Raw genomic sequence first — 25413 nt, forward strand, 5'->3', positions numbered from 1 at the left:
CAGACTCTGGCCGAGTGACGTATGAAAGAAGTATGCTGACACAGGTATTTTGCCTGACAGTGCGACTAGGGGACCGCATGGCTCAGCACCGCCAACAAGAGAGTGCAGCAGCCACCAACAGAGTGCAGCCCACCCTAAGCCAGCCCCGCTCGCATTTGTTTAGTACAGATTTAATGATAAAGGCTTGGAGCAAACACAGTATGTGGGTAATAAACATTGTCGACCCCCCGAGTAGAGAGCAGTCCTGTGCATGAATAATCAAAGGTTGATTTCTGGAGACAGGAGTAAACAAATTTATCTAGATAAATTCATTTACATTCCCTTGTTATCTACTCTTTGCTCTCAGGCTCCAGATAAGAGAATCTGGCTGCCTTCAGCCACAATTCGCTTCCTAAGCTTTTGCAAAATCCCTGGCCTTCCAAGAAGGTTTGCATCTTTCCCTATAACTTTTTCTTACAACTTTTCCCACCACCCTGACCAAACTCCTACAGGAGGTAGCAAAAGAGACGTATAATGCAGGGAAGAAGGCTGAAAGTGAATGGATAGCAAATGGCTCTGTAGGTATATTTGTTCATCAGGCATGTATTTGAAAATTTACCATGTGTCAGACACTGTTTTAAGTGCTGGGGAATTCAGAAGAAATAAAACAAATTTCCTCCCTTCATGGAGTTTCCATTCTAAATAAAGGCATAAACATAAGTAAACAAATACCACATGTAAATATATATACATATGTACACATGAAATATATATTACACATATGTATGTACATGTGTATTTATATGAAAGTGATAAAAGCTATAAAAAGAGCATAGAGATTAGAAATTTTCAGAGGAAGTTTCTTTGATATGACAATAAAATGAGAGAGCAACCTTTGCACATATACTCTGGTGTAATTTTGAGTATCACTGGCTATGCAGAAAACAGTAAAGCTGGAAGATCATTTAGAAGGCTTTTGCAGTAACCCAAAGAAATGATTGAGTTGTAATTTTTTTAATAGCAGTCTTGAAGTACATTTGACATACAATAGACTATACATGTTTAAAATATATAATTTTATAAGTTCTGGCATATGTATATTACCTGTGAGACCATAACTACAATTAAGATACTGGAAATATCCATCAAACCCCTCAAATTCCTTGGATCCTTTTCTAATACCTCTCTCTTACCCCTTTTCACCCCAGCCTTCTCTAAGCAAAAGCTTTCTATCAGTACAGATAATGTGCTTTTTCAAAAATTGTATATGAATGGAATTGTACTCTATGGACTCTCTTTTTTTTTTTCCTGGCTTTTTTACTCTGCACAGTTATTTTGATACTCATTCATGTTGTTGTATGAATCAAAAACCCATACCTTGGTATGGCTGAGTAGTATTCCTTCACGTGGATATACCACAGTTTGTTTATCCATTTACCTGTCAATGAATGTTTGGATTGTTCGCAGTTTGGAGCTGTTACAAATATGGCTGTTACAAACATTCATATACCAGTCTTTATGGATATATGTTTTATTTCTCTTAGGTAAAAACCTGAGAGAAGAATGGCATGGTCATATGATTTGTGTATGTTTAACTTTTTAAAGGCTGCTAAATTATTTTCCAAAGAATGTATTTCCCACCAGCAGTATAGGAGAGCTCTCCTGACTTTCTTAATTCTTCATTTGCTGAGAATTTTTAACACAAATAAATGTTGGATTCTGTCAAATGCTTTTGTGCACCATTTGAGATGATAAGCTTTTTATTTTTATTTTTTGGTCTGTTAATATAGTGGATATCATCGATTGAGTTCATAATGTTAAAACAACCTTACCTTCAGTAATACACAATTTGATCATGACTTACTATCTTTATTATATTTCTTAAAATGCTATTAGTAATTTTTACATCTATATTTATGAAGGATAGAGAGTTCCTAGGAGATTCCAGATATTTATAAATTTATCTTTTTAAATAAATTTATAATTTTGTGGACATCCAAGGAATACTGAAAATCTACATAGTTGCCTAAGCCATCAATGTGAGAATACTTCACTGTTGGGCAGCTAATATATCACTGTTGGGCAACTGTGTATTAGTCATACACAGTTGCCTGAAAATTTCCCAGCTACATCACATTTGCATCCCTAGGCAGGATGACTGAGACGACACGTGAACCAGTGTCTAATAACTACTGTCATTTCAAAGAATGGTGAATGTAAACCTGTGTACACAGGTGTTTGTTACTATTAAAAACACATGCAAACATTCATGCAGATAAGTTGATAACCTTTAGCAGTGAGGTAAGTTCCCTTCTAATCTTTTGTTTTCCTAGTGAAAATATGATATTAGAGATGTGAGGAGAGATAAGAAATGAAATATATTCAACTAGGATTCTGGAAAATTAACTGATTATAGAAACCTCGTATTGACAAACTTAGGCTACATTTGAGATTTGTGAGGTCCTCATTTACAATTGAATTAAAAGCTAGATTGTTAACTCATGCTGCTCTTTTGGATAGGTACTCATAAGAGTGGGTTTATTCTTTGAAGTTCCTTTAGCTCTTTAGTCATTTAAATGTCATTGATTTTTTACATCTTGCCTTATTTTCTTACCTTTTTTTAATACTTAAATTTATCTTAAAAGTGATACTATTTTCCCCTCTAGAATTTTAAAACTTTGTAAATTATAAAGAATTGCTTAGAAATTATGTCTTTCATTTTATTAGCTGTATTGAGTGGCCTTTTTGATGCTAAACGCTATCTAATTGCATCTCTGCTCTTTGAAAACATAGGGCTGCTATACTTTAGTGTCTGAAGTCTACATTAATGACAATATCTCCTGGCCATAATTCTAAGAACATGATTTCAGTGGATAGTAATTCACCACATTTTTTTTCTAAGTATATAACCTCTTTCTTTTCTAACATTGGTTGGGGATAATCTCAATAAGATTTTAAATACTCAGCTGGCATAATTACACTTTTATTTTAACAAATTTTCAGTTTATTCTTAAATTCTTAGGGTATAATTACTTTTTTCAGGTTCTATGTACCTTAGCTTTTCCTAAATAACATTCTGAGCTCTATAAACATGGTATGGATTTATCTGGTTTAAAAAAATAGTGATATAAAAGCAAAGACTACTCTGTATTTTTTAATTGACAATAATAGTACATATTCATGGGATATATAGTGATGTTTTAATACATACAATGCAAGCAAATACCCTGATCTAGTCACTATACTGTGTATTTTTTATATGCAGTTGGTAAAACAATGATTTTCAGCCCTGATTCTACATCAGAATTGCCTTTGACACTTTTTATAAACATATTTTTGCAGATTTCGTTTCTGAACAGTATGTTTTGATGGACCTAGGTGGGGCTGAAGTATCTGAATTTTTAAAAACTACACAGGTATTCTGATTTGCAGCCAGAATTAAGAATGGCTAGCTTAAACTTTTTTTGCTTGACCCCTCCTGGCTCCATGAGACTCAGCAATACATCTAAAAAGAAAAAAATCAACTTCCTTACTCCTAAACTTAACTATAATCAAACCTGGACTGCATCTGCCAGTTTTTGTGCAGTGCACACAGTTGCCAGCCTAAAACAATATATAGCAAATTCTTAGGACTGTTACTCGGGAAATGCCCAAGATATATATGCTTGGCACCTATGTGTCCTAGGAGCTGCAGGCAGAGAATTATTGCACAATTGCAAAATAATTGGTGTCACAAGGCAAGTAGTAATCATAATGAACCTTTTCATGTCTGTTAGTTCATGATGAATAAAAAACTGTCTGATTTAAGATCCTCTACCTTCCTTCTATCATTATTCCAGACCTTTGAAATATTTGCTGGCAAGTATATCCTTTTAGAAAGCTACGTACAATGAATCCTCATATCTTTCCTATTTCAACTGCATTTTTTTTCCTATCCCTGAATAAATTTGCTGGGATTTTTATTTTCCACATCGGAAAATAAGACATAAATTCCTGACATTCTAAGATTAACACAGCCTTTTTTAAAAATCTAAAATTAATTTTAAGGAGTTTATTATCATTTAAAAGAGGTGGGTCACTGCATCTTAAGTAATATTATTATCATTATTTTCCATTATACTCTCATTCTAGCCACAGTCACAAAAATTTTAAAAAATCAAATGCCAAAGTTTTTTTCAGTCTCTTTGCCCCTGTTCCACCATGATGCATATTTGTTGTAACACTAGAAATAATTCTAAAAATCCTTATGATTCATTTCACTTGTAGAGTTGAGCTATACCTTTTGAGTGAATTTCTTAGCTATGAGATTAAGTAAATGGAAGCAAGCTTTAGTATAGTAAAATACAATGAAGGAAGGTAATAAAATTTTTTTCATAACCTTTATCTCTTATGTCTCAACTCTTCAAAAATCCATTCAAATAGTTTTTTCATGCCATGTATATATTTTCTGTCTTTACATGCTTTAAGTAAATTTGTGTTTAGCATTGGTTTTAAGTTATAACAAGTTAAATTACAAGAACTTTAAGGAAGAAGCAGGACCTGTTGCCTGCTTTTGCATTTGTCTAGTGGGTTTCTGAAAATACGTCTTCTCATTAGTTACATTGAATACTTGTTTATATATCGAATACATTGAATCATTTCATTGAGTATATTGAGTATATCAGTTGTATACTTGCCAACACATGATTGTTTTAAAATTTTAGATGATATTGGTGCCCATATGAATGTAGGAAGAACTTATAAAAATTTAAATAGAACCAAAGAAGCTGAAGAATCTTACATGATGGCTAAATCACTGATGCCTCAAGTAAGTTGCCATAATTTATCTGTTGTGTCATATCTATTAGATGTCCATATTGAATAGAATTATCTAGAAAGAAAATCTTTATCTTTTCTTCAATTGATATAAAAGTAAAGTGTCTAATGAATCATCTATTCCTATAAGTTTTAGAAAGAATTACATTTTTCTAGCTCACTTAATGTAATTTTTTTTTTTTTTTTTTTTTTTTTTTTTTTTTTGGAGATGGAGTCTTGCTGTATTGCCCAGGCTGGAGTGCAGTGGCACGATCTCAGCTCACTGCAACCTCCACCTCCCGGGTTTAAGCAATTCTTCTGCCTCAGCCTCCCAAGTAGCTGGGACTACAGGTGTATGCCACCACACCCGGCTAATTTTTGTATTTTTAGTAGAGATGGGGTTTCACCATATTGGACAGGCTGGTCTCAAACTCCTGACCTCGTGATCCACCCACCTTGGCCTCCCAAAGTGCTGGGATTACAGGCATGAGCCACCATGCCCAGCCGTAGCTCACTTAATTTTAAAAATTGTTTTTACACAGTCCATTTGTAAACACTAAATTCATAAAGTATGAATTTTAGATATTCTTATGAGTTATCAGCGAGTTATATGACTTTAAATATTTTATGTATATTAAGCATACTATTCGACATTATTCCTATCAAAAAATAAAAGTGATAAAATTAATAGATACATCTCTTGCTATATTATGTCTATCAGTTGTTATAATGATATAAGATTCATTAAATATAACATAGTATCAAAATTGGAAGATCTGACCCTGTGTCAATTTTCATGTTATCAGCAAAATATTTTTGGGTTGTGACAATAGGGTAATTCCAGAATACTGAGGACTCACTTATCTGGTGAAGTTTGGAAATTAAACACTCTAACTGATTATTAAGTTAAGATTCTTATAATATATAGTATATATGGATCCAGACTTCCAGTGAACACAATAAAAATTAGATATGATAAAAACCAATAACAAATACAATTTAACTGTTATAGTTAAGGATTAAAATAATCCTTAAAATGTCATACAGTTCAACTTTAAACCCTGTCACCATTAATATGACTATAAATATTATCACAATTGAGAAAACTTCAGCCCAGCTTAAGCAGTTTTTTCTGAGGAAATACGACTGTGCTGCTAATGTTACCACTTTATTAAAAATAAATAATAAAAATGTAAAAGAAAACACACAAAAATGTAAATAAATATATTTTACTTATAGTATCCTCAAAAATGTGATTAAATAATACTTTGTGCCATTAAGGATATATTTTTTCGTTCATGCCACCTCAGTGGATTATTGTTAGCTTTTTATTTGTATCTATCTTTTTCTGAAGTCAAACAAATCAGAACTTATAGAAGTCAAGCTCTCTGAGGTTTGATCAAAACAGGAATAGAACCCCGATCTCTCAGGCCAGTGTATTTTTTACACTATGTTCTGTGTTATTTTGAATTAGCCAATAGGAATATGTACTTTTGATTTTTGATACTGAAATATCAAATCATGAAAATGCCTTTTCTTCTAAACAGATTATTCCTGGTAAAAAATATGCAGCCAGAATTGCCCCTAACCACCTAAATGTTTATATCAATCTGGCTAACCTGATCCGAGCAAACGAGTCCCGACTGGAAGAAGCAGATCAGCTGTACCGTCAAGCAATAAGCATGAGGCCCGACTTCAAGCAGGCTTACATTAGCAGGTATCCCAGTTCAACTTAAAGCTATCATTATGGAATATTGAAACTGCATCTCCATGTATATTTTCAATGAATTGGCTTTTTTTGGGAAAAAAAAAATATATTTTTAATAATCTTAGCAACCAAGTGCATAGAAGGGCATAACTTTTTAGACTGACAGTCAGATTTTATTGATTTGAAATTAACAAGGGGAATCCCTAACTTGCAATAGCCAACTTAGGTTTTGTATTAAGAAAAGGATAGAAGCAGCTCTATCTTAGTTTCATTTTCTTCCCATCACCAAAATTGTTCTTTTCCTATTTAAATTAAAACTTGAAACTTACATTTTATAGTAGTTACTTCTAATATCAAACTCTCAGGAACTTTCTGGGGTTTTAGAATTGATTGGTCATTGATGCCTTTGACACAAAGAAAACATCTTGGTTCTCAGCAAAAAAAAAGTTTTCTGGTACTACATGTTAAAACTTCATTTATTTTCTTATGTATGTGTTATCACTTATATTACTTTTGAGGAAAAAATGTTTTTAAACTTTATTTTGTAGCCTGGTCCAGAAAACTAATAGTAATTCATAGCATTTTTCTGTGGGGAAAGTACATTCTGAATTTAAGTTTTTGAGATAAAATCTGTTTGTAAGTTGGGGTTGTCTTTGTTCCGCCGTGCCCAGTACTTATTGAAGCCCATTGAGTTTAGCAGGGCTGTATCTCTAAATAACACCTGTCATGTATTAATCCGTAAAGAACTATTCAACAGTCTCTACGTTAAAAAAATAATGATTTGGACAAACATTCATTCTAGAAGTGGTTTTAATGAGGATATTAATTGTTCCTTTTATTCCTGTGCTGATACCATAGGAAAGAGTAGTATTATAAGAACAACTCTCATATCACTACTTAAATATGATTTGTACATATGTAAAAATAATTATTTAAGCACAATTACTTTTTAAAATTTTCTAATGGAAAATAGAACCACATACAGTGGTTTCTTAACTGGTCCTCAATTCTAAGTGTGTTTCTCAAAGTTATCTATAGGTCAGACTCATCCATCCCACTCTTCCTGATCAGCTTTTTTTAGTCCTTTTTCTGTTTGTTTGTTTGTTTGTTTGTTTGTTTGTTACAGAGTCTCGCTTTGTCAGCCAGGACGGAGTGCAGTGGTGTGATCTCGGCTTACTGCTACCTCTGCCTCCTGGGTTCAAGTAATTCTTGTGCCTCAGCCTCCCTAGTAGCTGGGACTACAGGCACGTGCCACCATGCCTGGCAAATTTCTGTATTTAGTAGAGACAGAGTTTTGCCATGTTAGGCAGCTGGTCTCGAACTCCTGATCTCAAGTGATCCACCCACCTCAGCCTCCCAAAATGTTGGGATTACAGGCACGAGCCACCATATCCAGCTTTTTTTTTTTTTTTTTTTTTTTAAGAATGGTCATATTATAAGAAGACATTGATGAGGACTAAATTAATATAAGAAGGGGTTACAGATTTTGAATATTTTGGTTTTTTGCACAGTGAGCCTTCTATTATAGATTCAAATATTGGAATTTCTCTTACCACTACTATATGTCATTTTTTTCTTCTAATGCTATTACTTTTTGTCACCTGACAAATTCATTAATCTCTCACTCTGGCTAGCTGTCCTTTTTCTGATGCAGTTTAGTCTGTCTCCTTTTAAGATAAATTCAAAGGATCTATTTTCTCTGTCCTCCTTCTTGGATTCCTCCTGATGGGTTGCCCTCTGAAATCAGGCATAATTTTTTTCTTCTTAAATGATATTTGAAAATATATCAAGCCAAATATACTGAACTAAGGAGTTCAGATTTGAGGACAGTTTCAAAGAGTTGTTTTTGAAAGAGTTTTTTAAGACTCTGAGTTAAAAGAAAAAAAAAAAAGCTGTATGTGGAAAGGCTTAAAACTTGGCAAAAATTGTATCTACAAACTGAGATGGTAATGTTGTAAGTAAAGCTTGTGTTTGATTTTTCCACAGAGGAGAATTGCTTTTAAAAATGAATAAACCTCTTAAAGCAAAGGAAGCATATCTTAAAGCACTAGAGCTGGACAGAAATAATGCAGATCTTTGGTACAACTTGGCAATTGTATATATTGAACTTAAAGAACCAAATGAAGCCCTAAAAAACTTTAATCGTGCTCTGGAACTAAATCCAAAGCATAAACTAGCATTATTCAACTCTGCTATACTAATGCAAGAATCAGGTATGTTTTCTCAAAATATTTCTATGTTTAAACAAATTGTAGTTTATAATATAATAAAAACCTTATTTTAACTTTATTACCCATAGCAAACACTTTATGTGTTGACAGTTTATAGCAATACTGTGCTTAGATGATTTATAGGAAGAATATTTAAAATACTTGAAGTAAACTATTTTCAAGTAATATGCATCCTAACATATGATAATACTGATTTTTAATTCTTCTGGCATGTGTTAAGACTAATTTTTAAGACAGTCTATTAAGCAACATTAACGATTTTGTATTTTATATACACAAATATGTAACTTTTATATATAAACTCTCCAAATAATGTGAACTTGTGAAATTTTTTACATAATTAGCTGTGAGGAGCTGAGAGCGTATATTTTCAAAAACAGCGTTTTATTTTCTTTTGATTCATAAGAGCAAATACTTTTGGCACCATTTTATATCCAATTTTACTACGTTTTCTGAGATATTATTGTAATTTTTTATATTTCCTATAATTTAGCAAAACTGAATTACTAACCACAGTAAATCTGGATCCTTCATCCATATTTTATATAGGAATTTCAGTTCTGCCTCATAAGATAGTGTATATGATTTATAATCTTTTTAATTTCTAAATTAGAAAAAATCTCTTTATTATAATGTTTAGTTATTTCTTAGATACATTTCTTAAAACTTTTGTAAAATATGAAAGAATCATAAAGTCATAGTATTTTAGCACTAAAGAGGACCTCTGAGTTCGCATTTGCCAGTCTTCTATTTAATAAAGACCAAATAGATTTTATGACTGTCCCAAAGTCATACGACTAAGTAGCTAATCCAAGATAAGAACTGAAGTCTCCTGATTTATTTTCAAATGTTCTTTATCCATCATGCTGCCAAATAATAGAGAGAAATCTTTATGCCTGGTGTACAAAAAAGTATAAATTTATAGAAAAGCTAATATTTTTGTAAGGTTATCTACCTTGATAATCATGAAAGATGCTCATTATTTGACACAAGATTGTACTATAAGGTTTGTAATTATAGAACTTGAAGATTTTTTTTTTTTTTTTTTTTTTTTTTTTTGGCAATAGAAATTACCTCAGTGGAGATTTGTTTCCTGCCAGGCAGTGGCTGATGCCACTTTGGGAGGCCAAGTGGGAGGATCACTAGAGGCCAAGAGTTTGAGAATAGCCTGGGCAACATAGTAAAACTCTGTCTCCACAAAAAATTTTAAAATCAGCAGGGACTGATGGCACATGCCTATAGTCCCGGCTACTCAGGAAGCCAAGGTGGGAGGATTGCTTGAGCCCAGGAATTTGAGGTTACAGTGACCTATGGACACAGCACTGCCCTCCAACCTGAGTGACATAGTGAGACCTTGTCTCAAAAAAAAAGAAGATACATGTTTCCTAAATCCTAATTTTATAGCCCTATATTTAATGGTATGTTTTTGTCCTCGAAACATTCCTAAAACTTTAAAGTAACATTTTTTAAAATGTGATATAATAATTCTGAAGCTTTTTTCTACCCAGTAATAGTTACTATTTGCTGAACATTTTTTCAGTATATATCATATAATTATTAGAAAACTCAGTTAAGCCAAAGAAGTTAAATAACACGTTCAGTGTATAAAGTCATAATGTTATCAGAATCAAGATTGAATACATGTCTTTGTTGGCAAATCCCATGCTTCTTTCTCTGAATTCTCTATTTTCCCTCTGCTATTTCCATTTGAATTCTAAATTATAAGAGACATTTCTCTCCTTTTGGTTTCTGAAGCACTCTTACTGCTTTAAAGGAAAAGAAGTAAGCTATCTTTTTACTGTTTCAAATATTTTGCTTTTCCTATGAAGACTTCTAGATTTTGCTTTCTACTTAACTATGGAAATTAGTTGTTTTGAAGCTGTCTTTTTGTAATCTAAGTATTTGAAAATGGCTTTGTTCCTCACATTTAATTATTTTACTAACAATATATTTTTTCTTTAAAAAAACTTTCTAGGTGAGGTTAAACTCAGACCTGAAGCTAGAAAACGACTTCTAAGCTATATAAATGAAGAGCCACTAGATGCTAATGGCTATTTCAATTTGGGAATGCTTGCCATGGATGACAAAAAGGACAATGAAGCAGAGGTTTGGATGAAGAAAGCCATAAAGTTACAAGCTGACTTCCGAAGTGCTTTGTTTAATCTGGCTCTCCTGTATTCCCAGACTTCAAAGGAATTAAAGGCTTTGCCAATTTTGGAAGAGTTACTCAGATACTACCCTGATCATATCAAGGGCCTCATTTTAAAAGGAGACATTCTGATGAATCAAAAGAAAGATATACTAGGAGCAAAAAAATGTTTTGAAAGGATTTTGGAGATGGATCCAAGCAATGTGCAAGGAAAACACAATCTTTGTGTTGTTTATTTTGAAGAAAAAGACTTATTAAAAGCTGAAAGATGCCTTCTTGAAACATTGGCATTAGCACCACATGAAGAATATATTCAGCGCCATTTGAATATAGTCAGGGATAAGATTTCCTCATCTAGTTTTATACAGCCAATATTCCCAACCAGTAAGATTTCAAGGGTAGAAGGACAGAAAATTCCAACTGAAAGTGTAAAGGAGAGTAGAGGTGAATCCGGACAAACACAAATAGTAAAAACAAGTGATAATAAAAGTCAGTCTAAATCCAACAAACAATTAGGAAAAGATAGAGACGAAGAGACCCCCCACAAAACAACAAAAGATATCAAAGAAATTGAGAAGAAAAGAGTTGCTGCTTTAAAAAGACTAGAAGAGATTGAGCGTATTTTAAATGGTGAATAGCACTAATATTTATGGTGACAATGGTATCAAAGAACATCAATCCATATCATGTGATTGCTTTTACTGGGAGCTTTGAAAAAAAGTTCAAGGGTTCCTAATAGCCAATCATGAGCTGCCTTGAAGTAGGATCAAAATAAGATTTTCATTAAAGACCTGTATTATCCCAGGATGTATATTATATATCGCTGTTTTCAGAGTTTGGGTGAATATAGCAGAAATATTACAGTGAAAGTGACAAATGTACAACTTTTATTATAGAAAGAAGGTGTTTCTGGCAGTGTAATCTTTACTGCTCTCAATTAAAAATAATTTTGAGGCCTGAATGACAATCCCTTGAGGACAAATCCAACAAATGCTGGTTTATTCTGTTAATTCCCATTTATTCGCCTACTTCATTTTTCTTGCACCTCTTAGAATCTATGAATTGAAAACATTTATTGAACACTTTTTTTAAAGTAATTCTGTTTAATCAAGGGATTTGCACTACAAAAGAATACTGGCTTTTTTTTTATGTTGAATTCCTTAGTTGAGTTTTAGAAGGAATGCTGGATGAAACATTTTAAAATAAGTCATGACATGTTAGCTTGAGAATGTATTTTCATAACTGTATACTTGTTTTTAACTTTAAATGCAGTTTTTAATCAGGTAAAGTTTGACATATATAGCTACGTACACACATTTTTAATGGTGCTCATATATACTGTACTTTTTGTTGTTTGATTTTACTTATTGAGAGTGTCACAACATGACTCACATAATCATGATTTTTTTTTACTTTTACTCCCCAAACTATTCATGTTTCTTTAGGTCGTAGTCATTGAGAAGTCCCAATAACTCTAAACTTTTGAGGTATAACATAGTAAACTTCTCTTTCATCTTTGTGTTAGCTCTCTAGTCTTAACTTGAATTTTAATTTTTCTGTTTCCAAAGTCACAATTTAATTATTCTTAGATACCTTAAGCCACTGAATTCAGTTCTGTTTGACTGAAAGCAAAACAATGTGACAGTTTATTTTCAGACACTAACTTCTTGATATTTTGTTATGGTATATCTTTTTATTACATATTTATTTTGACTACTGAGCTTTCATAAAATATTTGAAGCTATTTTAATCAAGTATGGGAAACAAATTGCTATTGCATTTTCCTATATATGCATATATTATGGTTTAACCAGAATTGTATCATTTTTGGCCTATTGTCTAGCTATAAAAGATAATTAGCCTACTATAGTATTAATAAACTTTTCAGTTGGTTTGGGAAAATTTAAACCTGAAAAATAGGTTAAAAAGTAGTTACAAATTAAACTTACTAATTTAAACCTGATTTTTTTTTCTTGAATTAAAATACATTTTAAATGAGCTTTATAATACCTTAAAAAGTTGGTTCTAATTTAAAATATGAAAGCTCTGGCTATCATCCTGGGATAGTAATTTATAATTAAGTAGTATTTCAAAAACTATATAATTTTTAATTCCTTTGAGATAACTAAATTTCTAATTATATGTTTCAAAAACCATATTCCTGTAATTTTTTTAAGAATTGTTTTATAAATAGGCCATAAGATACAAGGTCTGCATTAAAAACCCACTTTTACTAGGTTCCCTAAGGATCTGCCATAGATCTTTTTTTTTTTTTTTTTTTTTTTTTTTTCCAGGTAGTTTAAAGCAAGCACTGATACCAGTGGGAGTTGGTCTTGATCTAGGAGACTCTGTTAAGCATCCAAACAATGCCTAATTTCAGTTCTTAGGTTATGGGTGTGACTCCAGATAAAAGATGTGGAGAATACCTCATGTACTATGACTTGAAAATGAAATCTTAAAATTCTTATGCTCTCTCCATATATCTTAAGGAAAAGTTTCTGGGTGTGATTTATTTTGCCATAGTATCAAGTGGAGGGTGGTTCAGAAAAGTAAAAGGAAATCTTTTGTGACAGCAGACTATAATAGAAGTTTGAGTAATATTTTAATAAATTTATATAATTATTCAAATGATAAAATGTATTAATGTTATCCAGTGATTTATATTAAAAAATTACCTTATTAACACTTAGAACTGTGCCTATTACATAAAAAGTGCTCATATATTTGAATTTTAAATTATTTACTTAAATCAAGACCATAATAAGTAATTAATAATTTAATAATTGTTTTAAATCAGTGGTTTTCAACCCTCACTTCGTATTAGAATCATGTGAGGACTTTTCATACAGAATCCATCTCATAACAATTAAGTCTAAATTTCTGGAAGATGGAGCCATGCTTGTTTTTTGAGTGGATTCTAATTTGTAGTCAGAGTTGGAGACCACTGCTCTAAATTAGTTCAGGGAAATCCTTTTATTTCTCCCATGTTAACGTTTAAAATTAGTAATGTACCCAGTTAAGTTTTATGGTTTAAATTCCACTAAAGAACATGTTCTTCTAATAATTAGCATTTATTACATGAAATTTAAGAGCTTAAGTTCCATCAAACTAGCCGTTGTGTAAGATTATTATTTCTTATCTGTAACTTCAAAATAGATGTTTCATTCAAACTATTGAGGTGAGAAAAGGTAATGGATTTTTTTTTTTCCTCTGGAGCTGCCTGTTCGGAGAGATGGAGGAGGTGGGCACATATAAGGTCAATTCAGTAACCTATGGTTCAGAGTTCTGATCATATGTAAGTCTGGAAAAGAAAGCTTATCACAGGTTTGTATGCTGGTGAATGGATAGAGTTTTAATTCTCACTGTCTCAAAAGAGAATCAGCTCTCCAGCAGTTCTAGAAAAGCTTTGACAATCCCCAAAGGGCAGTGTTACCTTACTCCTTCACTGCTTCTTAGGAGGTAGAATTAAGTTTCTGGAATTACACCTATATGTTTTCTTATTAACATTCAGAATTGGGAATATTAATTTTTGCAGTGAGTAGTTTTCTGAAATTGGTAACTTGGAGAGTAAAATAATGTATTTTGCTTTTCAATTTTGTGTTTACTTTTATGTAAAAATATTGGTATGTGAATTACACAGTTCTAATAAAACCTCATGTCTTTTCATTACATCTAATTTGAACTCACAACTTCATGTTACAGAATGCTTCTTTAAAGATGCTTTAATGAAAAGTATTAAGAAAATATATAGATTTGTATGTCAATTTATACTTCAGAAATCCATATATTTGTCATATTTATTTTTTTAGAAACCTCCTAATTGGATAAGTAGATGGTATTTAAAATGAATGCCCAAAAATCTCTCGTATCTTTGTCCAAAAGTTTATCTGTTGGAAGCTGTCAGCCATTCATGTAGAGAGTTTATAAGAAAAGAATTTAAAATTGTATGCATTTTATATTACTATGGTATCTGTGTACCATATTTCTAAATATTCATTATTAAATTGGTACTTCTTAAAAACAATACCTGGCTTGCCTTTTAGTGTTAAAAAAATACAATATTGTATATACAGAAATTTCTTCCTTTATGAAGAAGAGCTGACATGTATCATAATTTATTTGCAGTGATCTGAGAAAGACCTTAAATAAGTTTCTGAGAGTGATACATTTTCAAACATGAGTGACAACAATCAAATTAAGAAAAGGAAACAATTCAGACTTAGAATTTTATAGGAATTTCATTTCTATATCAGCCTGGTATTGCCTCTGGCATAACTTAGAGGAAATTGTTCTACCTATGTGTCCTCAGTTCATTTATCTACAAGTTGGGAAAAACATTTTCCTCTTAAAGTTACGAAGAGGATTTATATATTTATATGATATATTGTATCTATTAATATATTTAAATTGCTTAGAGTTTCTAGCACATAGCACATAATAAATATTAGTTATTAGTATAAACACAAGGCTTAAAGTTTTGGATTTGATCCATGAGACTTAATTTGTATTTGTGCTAGTAGCTGTAATGTTAGTGACAGGATAGCAAGCAAACGATTAGAAATCTAATAGTAATGCTTGTTCCTTAGCTATCTATGCTAACAAGTGCATAGATGATAGCCTAAAATTAAATCATACTTAATAAATTAAGCTAAAATGCGTAACTGAGATACCTTAAAATTGTACTACCTTGTGCTGTTCACTGCCATCAGGGAGGTAGCATAAAACGAAAGATAAAGTCTGAAGACTGGATCCAGGCAAATTCGTGTTCTTTGTAACTCACTTTCTTCATCAACATTTCTGTGACTCAATGGATAGCATATTTCGATCAGGTAGCACGTATAACGTGATGCTTTCATGTTTCTGCCTTAAATAAAATAACCCTCAAAAAACCATTCTACTTTGCCCTTTCTTAGAGACTTGCATGGTCAACATTTTGTTTTATTTCTTGCCTCCTCCATGGTTTAGTTTCAAGTATTGGGACCATACATTGACTAAACAAACCCATTTTAAAGTATAAATTATGGGTGAATCTTATTAGCCATATCAAAGGTTAAGTCAAGTAAACCACTTTCTTTGTGAAGTTTCAGGCAGTACAGTGGGTTTCAGGGATGTGGCGTTTCTCCACCATTCTTCCTTTCTAACTAAATTAGGTCTCAAAAAGCTTTCTAACTGCAAAAAAAATTCTGACCAGGTAACTGTTTTGGATTGGCCCTGACAGGCCAGGTTACTGACCTTTGAGAATTTCAAATTGAGTAACCAGATTGTTAACAGAATCAGATCTGGTTTAAACAGTGATAGGTGTAAAAGTCCTGGGCAGTAGATAGCATGCAAGTTTTTCACATGTTTTCTTTTATGGCTGTTTGCTTCCATGATCTATAGTTTTCATTGCAGGCTTCTTTTTCTCTTCCTATCACTTAAATACTAGTGAATACTAGTGTTCTTTTTCCGCTCTTTTTCTCTCTGTGGAGCAGTGGTTTTAGCTTAATGTATTCCAGATCTCTAGCCCAGATTTTCTCCAAGCCCCAAAACTATGAGCCCAATGGTTTACTAAACATATTCTCAGGCATTCATTGCCCTCATCCTCCTCCAAATGCATGGCCAGTGGATAAAAAGTTTAAGAAAGAAAAAAAAAAGTATGTACAACATGAAGCAGGGAAGAGACATAGGGGAGAAAGACAAAAGGATTATAAAAGCATGCCAATGGTTTACCCACTCAAAACAGTGACAAAGTTTAAAGGCAAATAAGCATGATTATGGGCTGTTAAAACAAATACTACAAAAATACATACTGTACACCTTGTGGCCTGTAATCCCAGTACTTAGGAAGGTTGAGGTGGACAGATCACTTGAGGTCAGGAATTCGAGACCAGCCTGGCCAACATGGTGAAACCCCATCTCTACTAAAAATACAAAAATTAGCCAGGCATGGTGGTGCATGCCTGTTGTCCCAGCTACTTGGGAGGCTGACGCAGGAGTATCACTTGAACCTGGGAGGTGGAAGTTGCATTGAGCTGAGATTGCACCACTGCACTCTAGCCTGGGTGACCAAGAGAGACTTCGTCTCAAAAAAAAACAGGATCTGTAACTTTTAAACCATCAGAAGAAAATTCTGATGGAATATAATAATGGGAGAGAGAAAAATATAAAAATGCAGTACTACAGAAGCTGTTAGACTTAATAATTAATATAGCAATAATTACAGTGAATAAATGGGCTAAATCTAACAAAAGTCTCTTGATGTTTATATTTTATGTTTGAATATTTATATATTTAATTATAAATGTTATAAAGCAACAATATGCTGTCTCAAAACACGATATAGAGAAGTTAAAGAATAAAAGCATGACAGTCTAACAGGAAAAGCAAGCTAGTGTAGGAATTTTAATGCATGACAAGATAGAATTTAAAGCTAAAGGGAAGAAAAGGAATAAGGGAAAAATGTATACTGGTGGAATAATAGAACACGAAGATATGTTTATCATAAATACATATGCCACCTAATGATACAATCTAAAAATAGATCAAGCAACAATAAACAATAGTACAAGACAGCAGATAAATCAAAAAATGTAGCTGGAGATTTTAACAAAACCCTTGAAGAAACTAATGGATCAAGCAGAAAGAAAAATCAGGTGTCCTAATGCTTAATAAATAATGGTAAGTTTTAACTATAAATTTGTATGTAATTTTACAATTGACACAGAGATTATGCCTTATTTCCTAATACATATAGGAGAAGTAGACTAAAGTATTAGACCACAAAAGAAACTTTAGTAAATTCCGGAATACTGTGACCATAATACAACAAAATTAGAAATCAAAAGAGTGGAGGAGAACTTCAGGGAGGATATAGTCGGTCATGGCATGCCGAAATTCTCACAGCTACAACTATTTTTTTTTTAATACACATCAAAGGACATATTTTAAAATACATTTGAGAGTTACAGCCAAGCGCAGTGGCTTACGCCTGTAATTCCAGCACTTTGGGAGGCTGAGGTGGGTGGATCGCTTGAGGTCAGGAGTTCGAGATCAGCCCTGCCAACATGGCGAAACCCTGTCTCTACTAAAAATGCAAAAATTAGCCAGGCATGGTGGTACCTGCCTGTAGTCCCAGCTGCTCAGGAGGCTGAGACACAAGAATCACTTGAACCTGTGAGGTGGAGGTTACAGTGAGTCAAGATCGCACCACTGCACTCCAGCTTAGGCAACAGAGTGAGACCCTGTCTCCAAAAATAATTAATAAAATGAAATAAAGTAAAATGTATTAGAGAGCTATGAATAAAAGCAATTATAACCATGAAAATTAAAATCCAGAGGGTAGAGTCCTTCCAAGGAGAGCCATTAACCATTTCCAGGTAATTTCTTCTTTTGGAGCATTTGCAAATTCTGCATATGAAATGAAACTTTGGATTGTCCTGAGCAGAGGAAACTTACCAGGAGAAAGAGAAACTGGCAGAACTTTGGGTAATCACGTGGGAATGGCATTATATATTGAAAACTAGAAGAGACCAAACACAAGGCTGGTTCATCCCATGAGATATATAATGAGTTCTCCATTGACACAGGAGATTGTTAGGCTTGACTGTAAAGGTACAGTAAAATCTCCTATATTTTTACCTTGCTATGGTGACAAAATCCTGGGGAGGGGAGCCTGCATCAAACCTAAAACTGATCGCTCTTGTACCCCATATATACTTACCTGATTTTGAGTTAGATATCCAAAAATGCAGAAAAATATGACTAATAAGACAAAAAATAGCAGCAGACATACCAATTATCCAAATAAATACTAAATTACCATTACATTGCATTGATGTGGGGAAAAAAAATAGTATTTTAAAAGAGAGGTTTCATTGGCTCACAGTTTTGAAGACTGTATAAGCATGATGCTGGCATCTGCCTGGCTTCTGTGGAGGGCTCAGGGAGCTTTTACTTATGGTAGAAGGAGAAGCAGGAGCAGGCAAACCACATGGCAAGAGCAAGAGCAATAGGAGTGGGGGAAGTACCATACACTTTTTAACTCACTCACCAGTGAGGATATCACCAAGTGGATGGTGTTAAACCATTAATAAGAAATCCGCCTTTGTGGTCCAATCACCTCCCACCAGGCCTACCTCCAACATTAGAGATTACAGTTAAACATGAGATTTGGGGGGACAAATATCAAAATTATGTCAATCATCCCTGGCCCCCCAAACTTCATGTTCTTCTCACATTGCTAAATATAATAATGCCTCCCCAATAGTCTGCAAAAGTCTTAACTCATTCCAGCATTAACTCAAAAGTTCCAGGTCAAGTGTCTTCTACCTATGAGCCTGTAAAATCAAAACAAATTATTTACTTCCAAGATACAGTAGGGATACAGACATTGGGTAAACATTCCCATTCCAAAAGGGAGAAAATGCCCAAAAGAAAGGAGCTACAGGCCCTTCACAAGTGTGAAATCCAGCAGGCCCATCATTAAAACTCTAACATAATGTCCTTTGACTCCGTGTCCTATTTCCAGGGCACACTGATATGAGGGGTGGACTCCCAAGACCTTGGTCAGCTCTACCCAATGGAGCTTTGCAGGATTTAGCCCGCTCCCATGGGTTGTTGAAGTCAAGCGTCTGTGGCTTTTCCAAATGAAGGGTGAAAGCCTCCAGTGGATCAACCATTTTCAGGCCTGGAAGACACTGGTCTTCTTCCCTTCCCACAGTTTCACTAAGCAGTGTCCCAAGTGAAAATTTTGGGTGGGGCCTCCAACCCCACATTTCCACTCTGTACTACCTTAGTAGAAGTTCTCTGTGAGGGCTCCACCCATGCAACAGGCATCTTCCAGGACCCCGTGGTTTTCCATACTGATGTGGTTTGGCTGGGAGGTAATTGAATCATGGGGGTGAGTCTGTCCTGTGCTGTTCTCATCACAGTGAATACATTTCATGAGATCTAATGATTATATAAGGAGAAGTTCCCCTACACAAGCTCTATTCTCTTGTCTGCCACCATGTGAGATGTGCCTTTCATCTCCCGCCATGATTGTGAGGCCTCCCCAGCCATGTGGAACCGTAAGTCCATTAAACCTCTTTCTTTTGTAAATTGCCCAGTCTCAAGTATGTCTTTATCAGCACTGTTAAAATAGACTAATACAGTAAATTGGTACCAGTAGAGTGGGGTGCTGCTAAAAAGATACCCAAAGATGTGGAAGCAAGTTTAGAACTGGGTAACAGGCAGAGGTTGGAACAGTTTGGAGGGCTCAGAAGATGGGAAAATGTGGGAAAGTTTGGAACTCCCTAGAGGTTTGTTGAATGACTTTGACCAAAATGCTGATAATGATATGAGCAATGAAATCCAGGCTGAAGATGTCTCAGATGGAGATGAGGAACTTGTTGGGAACTGGAGCAAAGGTGACTCTTATTATGTTTTAACAAAGAGACTGGAGGCATTTTTCCCCTGCCCTAGAGAACTGTGGAACTTTGAACTTGAGAAAGATGATTTGGGGTATCTGGCAGAAGAACTAAGCAGCAAAGCATTCAAGAGGTGATTTGGGTGTTGTTAAAGGCATTTAGTTCTTAAAGTGAAAAAGAGCATACACATTGGGAAAATTTGCAGCCTGACAATGTAGTAGAAAAGAAAATTCCATTTTCTGAGGAGAAATTCAACCCAGCTGCAGAAACTTACATAAGTAACGAGGAGCCAAATTAATCCCCAAGATAATGGGGAAAATGTCTCCAGGGCATGTCAGAGGTCTTCACGGCAGCCCTTCCCATGACAGGTCTGAAGGTCTAGGGGAAAAAAAAATGGTTTAGTAGGCCAAGCCCAGGGTGTCTGTGCTGTGTGTAGCCTAGGGACTTCATGTCCTGTGTTCCAGCCACTCCAGCCATGACTAAAAGGGATCAAGGTACAGCTCGGGCTATGGCTTCAGAGGCTACAAGCCCCAAGCCTTCACAGCTTTCACATGTTGTTCAGTCCGCAGATACACAGAAGTCAAGAATTGAGGTTTGGGAACCTCCGCCTAGATTTCAGAAGATGTATGGAAATGCCTGGATGCCCAGGCAGGTTTGTTGCAGGGGCAGGGCCCTCATGGAGAACCTCTGCTAGGGCAGGACAGAAGGGCAGAAGGGAAATGTGGGGTTGGAACCTCCACACACAGTCCCTACTGGGGCACTGCCTAGTGGAGCTGTGAGAAGAGGGCCACCATCCTCCAGAACCCAGAATGGTAGATCTACTGACAGTTTGCATTGTGCACCTGAAAAAGCTGTGGACACTCAACACCAGCCCATGAAAGCAGCCAGGAAGGAGGCTGTACCCTGAAAAGCCACAGAGGCAGAGCTGCCCAGGACCATGGGAACCCACCTCTTGCATCAGTGTGACCTGGATGTGAGACATGGAGTCAAAGGAGATCATTCTGGAGCTTTAAGATTTGACTGCCCCGCTGGATTTTGGACTTGCATGAGGCCTTTAGCCCCTTTGTTTTGGCCAATATCTCCCATTTGGAATGGCTGTATTTACCCAATCCCTGTAGCCCCATTGTATCTAGGAAGTAACTAACTTACTTTTGATTTTACAGGCTCATAGGGGGAAGAGACTTGTCTCAGATAAGACTTTGGACTGTAGACTTTTCAGTTAGTTCTGGAACGAGCTAAGACTTTGAAGGACTGTTGGGAGGGCATGATTATTTTGAAATGTGAGGATAAGAGATTTGGGAGGGGCCAGGGTAGAATGATATGGTTTTGCTGTCTCCCCACCCAAATCTCATCTTGAATTCCCAAATGCTGTGGGATGGACCCTGTGGGAGGTAATTGAATCATGGGTTTTTTGTTTTGTTTTGTTTTGTTTTTTTTTTTGCTGTTCTCTTGATAGTGAATAAGTCTGACAAGATCTGATGATTACACAAGGGGAATTTCCCTGCAAGAGCTCTCTTCTCTCGTCTGCTGCCATGTGAGATGTGCCTTTCACCTGCCGCCATGATTGTGAGGCCTCCCACACCACGTGGAACTGTAAGGCCATTAAACCTCTTTGTTTTGTAAATTGTCCAGTCTTGGGTATGCCTTCAGCAGCAGCGTTAAAACAGACTAATACATACATTCTCTGAAATCTAGGTGGAGACTGCCAAGCATCCTCCTCCCTTGCACTCTGCATACTCACAGGCTTGAATTAACACCACGTGAAAGCTACTAAAGCTTACGGCTTATGCCCTCCAGAGTGGTGGCCAGAGCTATGACTAGGACCTCTTGAGCTGTGGCTGGAGCTGCAGCAGCCGAGATGTGAGGAGAAATGACCTGAAGCTGCACAGGACAGCAGGCTCTGGGCCTGTCCCAGGAAACCATATCTTCCTCCTAGGCCTCTGGGCCTATGATGGGAGGAGCTGCCTCATATATCTCTGAAATGTCTTCAAGGCCTTTTTGGCTTTGATGGCTACCAGCACCATTTTCTTGACTACCAGCACCTGGCTGTATTTTAGTCCTGCAAATCTCTTTAGCAAGTGGCTGCTCCTCAGCCCACTTGTATTCCTCTTCTGATAATGCTTTTTCTTTCTCTGCCACATGGCCAAGCTGCAAATTTTCAAAACTTTTATGCTCTGCTCCCCCTGTAAATGTAAACTTCCAACTCTTAAGTCATTTCTTGGCTCCCTTATCTGAGCTAGGCTATTAGAAGCAACCAGGCCAATCTTGAGCACATTGCTGTGTAGAAATTCCTTCTACCAGATACCCTAAATCCTTACTCTTAAGTCCAAACTTCCACAGGTTCCTAGGCCATGAATACAATGCAGTCAAACTCTTTGCTAAGGCATAACATGTGTGACCTTTGCTCCATTTCTCAATGAGTTCCTCATTTCCATCTGAGACTTTGTCAACCTGAACTTCACAGTTCATATCATTTTTGTCACAGCCATTTAACCAGTCTCTAGGAAGCTCCAAACTTTCCCTCATCTTCTTGTCTTCTTCTGAGTCCTCCAAACACTGCTTGTTACCCAGTTCCAAAGTTGCCACCACATTTTTAGGTATCTTTAAAGCAATGCTCTGTTCCTCGGTACCAATGTTCTGTGTTAAGCCATTCTTACATTGCTATAAGCTATACCTGAGACTTGGGTAATTTATTTTAAAAACAGGTTTAACTGGCTCATGGTTCTGCAGGCTCTGCAAACATGGTGGTGGCATCTGCTTGGCTTCTGTGGAGGCCTAAGGGGACTTTTACTCATGGTGGAATGTGAAGTGGGAACAGGCATGTCATGTGGTGAAAGTAGGAGCAAGAAAGGGGGAGAAGTGCCAGACACTTTTAACATCCAGATCTAATGAGAACTCACTCATTCTCATGAGGAGAGCACCAAGGGGATTGTGATAAACGTTCATGAGAAATCCATCCCCATGACCCAATCACCTTGCACCAGGCCCACCTCCAACATTGGGAATAATATTTCAACATGAGATATGTGGAACAAATATCCAAACTATATTATGAAACATGAACAAAATGGATTGAAATATATAGAATTTTAGTATAGAATTGAAATCTATAGGAATGAATTAAATGTACATTATTGAACTGAAAAACATATGAAATTAGGCTGACTTAACAGAAGCCTAGAAAGAGCAAAAAATAGAATTAGTAAACTCAAAAACACACCTATACAAACTCAACCAGCTAAAATATAAAGAGAAGAAACATAAAGAAAAGAACAGAATGTAAAAGACACATGTGATAAGTAAAATAATGTAATATTCATTTAAATGAAGTCCCAGAAGAAGAGAATGAGGCAAAAGTAATATTTGGGTCAAAGGAGGGTCTTCAAGATTGCTAACTGGTAGCATTTCATGCTTGTCTCCTCCACTTAGAAGACCAAAAGGGTGTATAGATAGTCAGACTTCAAATACAGTATCCAAGAAAGAGCTCTGCAATTCAACAGAGAAGTGACAGGAAATACTGAAAACAAGGAAGATGAAAGGAGGTAGCCTGCTTAGCCCAGATTGGCAGGGAGTAAATTCCCAACTCAAAGGGTGAGTGAGAGACTTCCAGCAGCCCACATCCCCACGGCAGAATAGTAAAATCCTGGCCACAGAAGAGTCTCTTGACCCCATCTATCCCTGAAATTAACATAGGGAGCTGCCAGGAGATGACTGTAGGATACGATTGCTCCAGGGAGGGATTTGACACCAGGTCCCACAACCTTTCTGTGACCTAAGTGGCTACAGGAAGGTGTCATTTTCAAACCTAGCATTTGGCAGACTGCTCACTCTTCTAGGACAGCATACTGGGACTGAGGTGTTAAAGAAATTCAGGTTGTTGCTGCTGAGACTAGGGCATGATCTGGGAGTGCTTCTGCAGCCAGGGCTGAGAAGTGAGCAAGGGGTTGGTTGTAGCTGCTGGTGCCAGAAGTGAGTGCTTCCAGGACCGACAGCATGATGCAGATGGGTGTGAGTTGCAACTGAGATTTGTTTACAAGATGGGTGTGGGTTTTTGCAGCCAGGGCTAAGGTGCAAGCTTAACAGGATATGCCACCCCCAGGGTTGGAGGGGTGAGCCCCTCTGGGAATGGGGCACAAGAGAGATGCATTTTTCTCACCTTGAGGCCCACGCTGTGGCCATCAAGGCCAACCACACACTCTCTACTATTTGCATGGTAGTGACTGTCTCTTCACTCAAACACTCCAGGAAGGGCCTGAGGATCATCAGACCCCCACCAACTACAACTGGTACCTGCTCTAACTATTGAGGGGACCTGAACACAAGTCCACCCAGCCCACATTCACCCCACCTCTGAGACAGTGCACATAATCTGGGGTCCTGGAGATTGCACAATCCAATTCACCAACGTGGGCATCTGAGCATTTCTCTCAGGAACTGAAGAATGGGCCTAAACTCCTGGCCACTACCACTTAAGCTGTCACCTACCTGCAAATGCCACCTGCAGGCCTGGAAAGGGCCTGTGCAGCTCATTGCAGCCAACACCAACATCAATGCACACTACTCTGGACCCAGAGAATCATCCTACCACTGCTATTGTCATTGCCTATGCCACATTGGATACCTCAGGGTCCAAGAACCCATCCACCTGCCCAGTCAACCACTGTCACTACAAGCATCTGAGAAAGACACCCGGAAGCCAAAGAATCAGCCTGCCAGTAACCACCAACACAGATGACAGCATATGCCACCTTGGGGCACAAAGTTAGTCATACTCAGACCACAACTGCCACCACTAGGGCCTGAAGACAGGCACAACTGGCATCCCAGTAACCAGGACAACTTCCGCTAATAACTGCACCCTAAAAAACTGAGAAAATCACAGACACCACTAATGCCCTTTGCCACTAAAGAAAACATACAGAGACTACATTAATACATGCACCTAGGATCAAAGTCAAAGTGCCTTACTGTATTAGTCTGTTTTTGCATTGCTATAAATACCTGAGGCTGGGTAATTTGTAAAGCAAAGAGGTTTAATTGGCTTATGGTTCTACAGATTGTACAGGAAACATGCTGCCAGCATCTGCTCAGCTTCTGGTGAAACCTCAGAAAGATTTTACTAATGGCAAAAGGTAAAACGTGAGCAGGCACATCACATGGCAAGAG

The 25413-nt window shown here is 36.1% G+C and overlaps 1 protein-coding gene across 1 annotated transcript in view; it reads left to right on the forward strand.

Annotated features, from left to right (window-relative positions):
- The window catches only part of TMTC3 (transmembrane O-mannosyltransferase targeting cadherins 3), a 56970-nt gene extending 42086 nt beyond the window's left edge, over positions 1–14884 (forward strand). The window contains exons 11-14 of the mRNA XM_050750035.1: positions 4683–4786; positions 6321–6490; positions 8468–8694; positions 10688–14884. Coding sequence (XP_050605992.1) covers positions 4683–4786; positions 6321–6490; positions 8468–8694; positions 10688–11499 — 1313 coding nt within the window. The 3' untranslated portion in view covers positions 11500–14884. The remainder of the gene's footprint in view (positions 1–4682; positions 4787–6320; positions 6491–8467; positions 8695–10687) is intronic.
- The last annotated feature ends 10529 nt before the right edge of the window (positions 14885–25413 follow it).

Source organism: Macaca thibetana, chromosome 11, assembly GCF_024542745.1.
Source record: "Macaca thibetana thibetana isolate TM-01 chromosome 11, ASM2454274v1, whole genome shotgun sequence".
NCBI lineage: Eukaryota > Metazoa > Chordata > Mammalia > Primates > Cercopithecidae > Macaca > Macaca thibetana.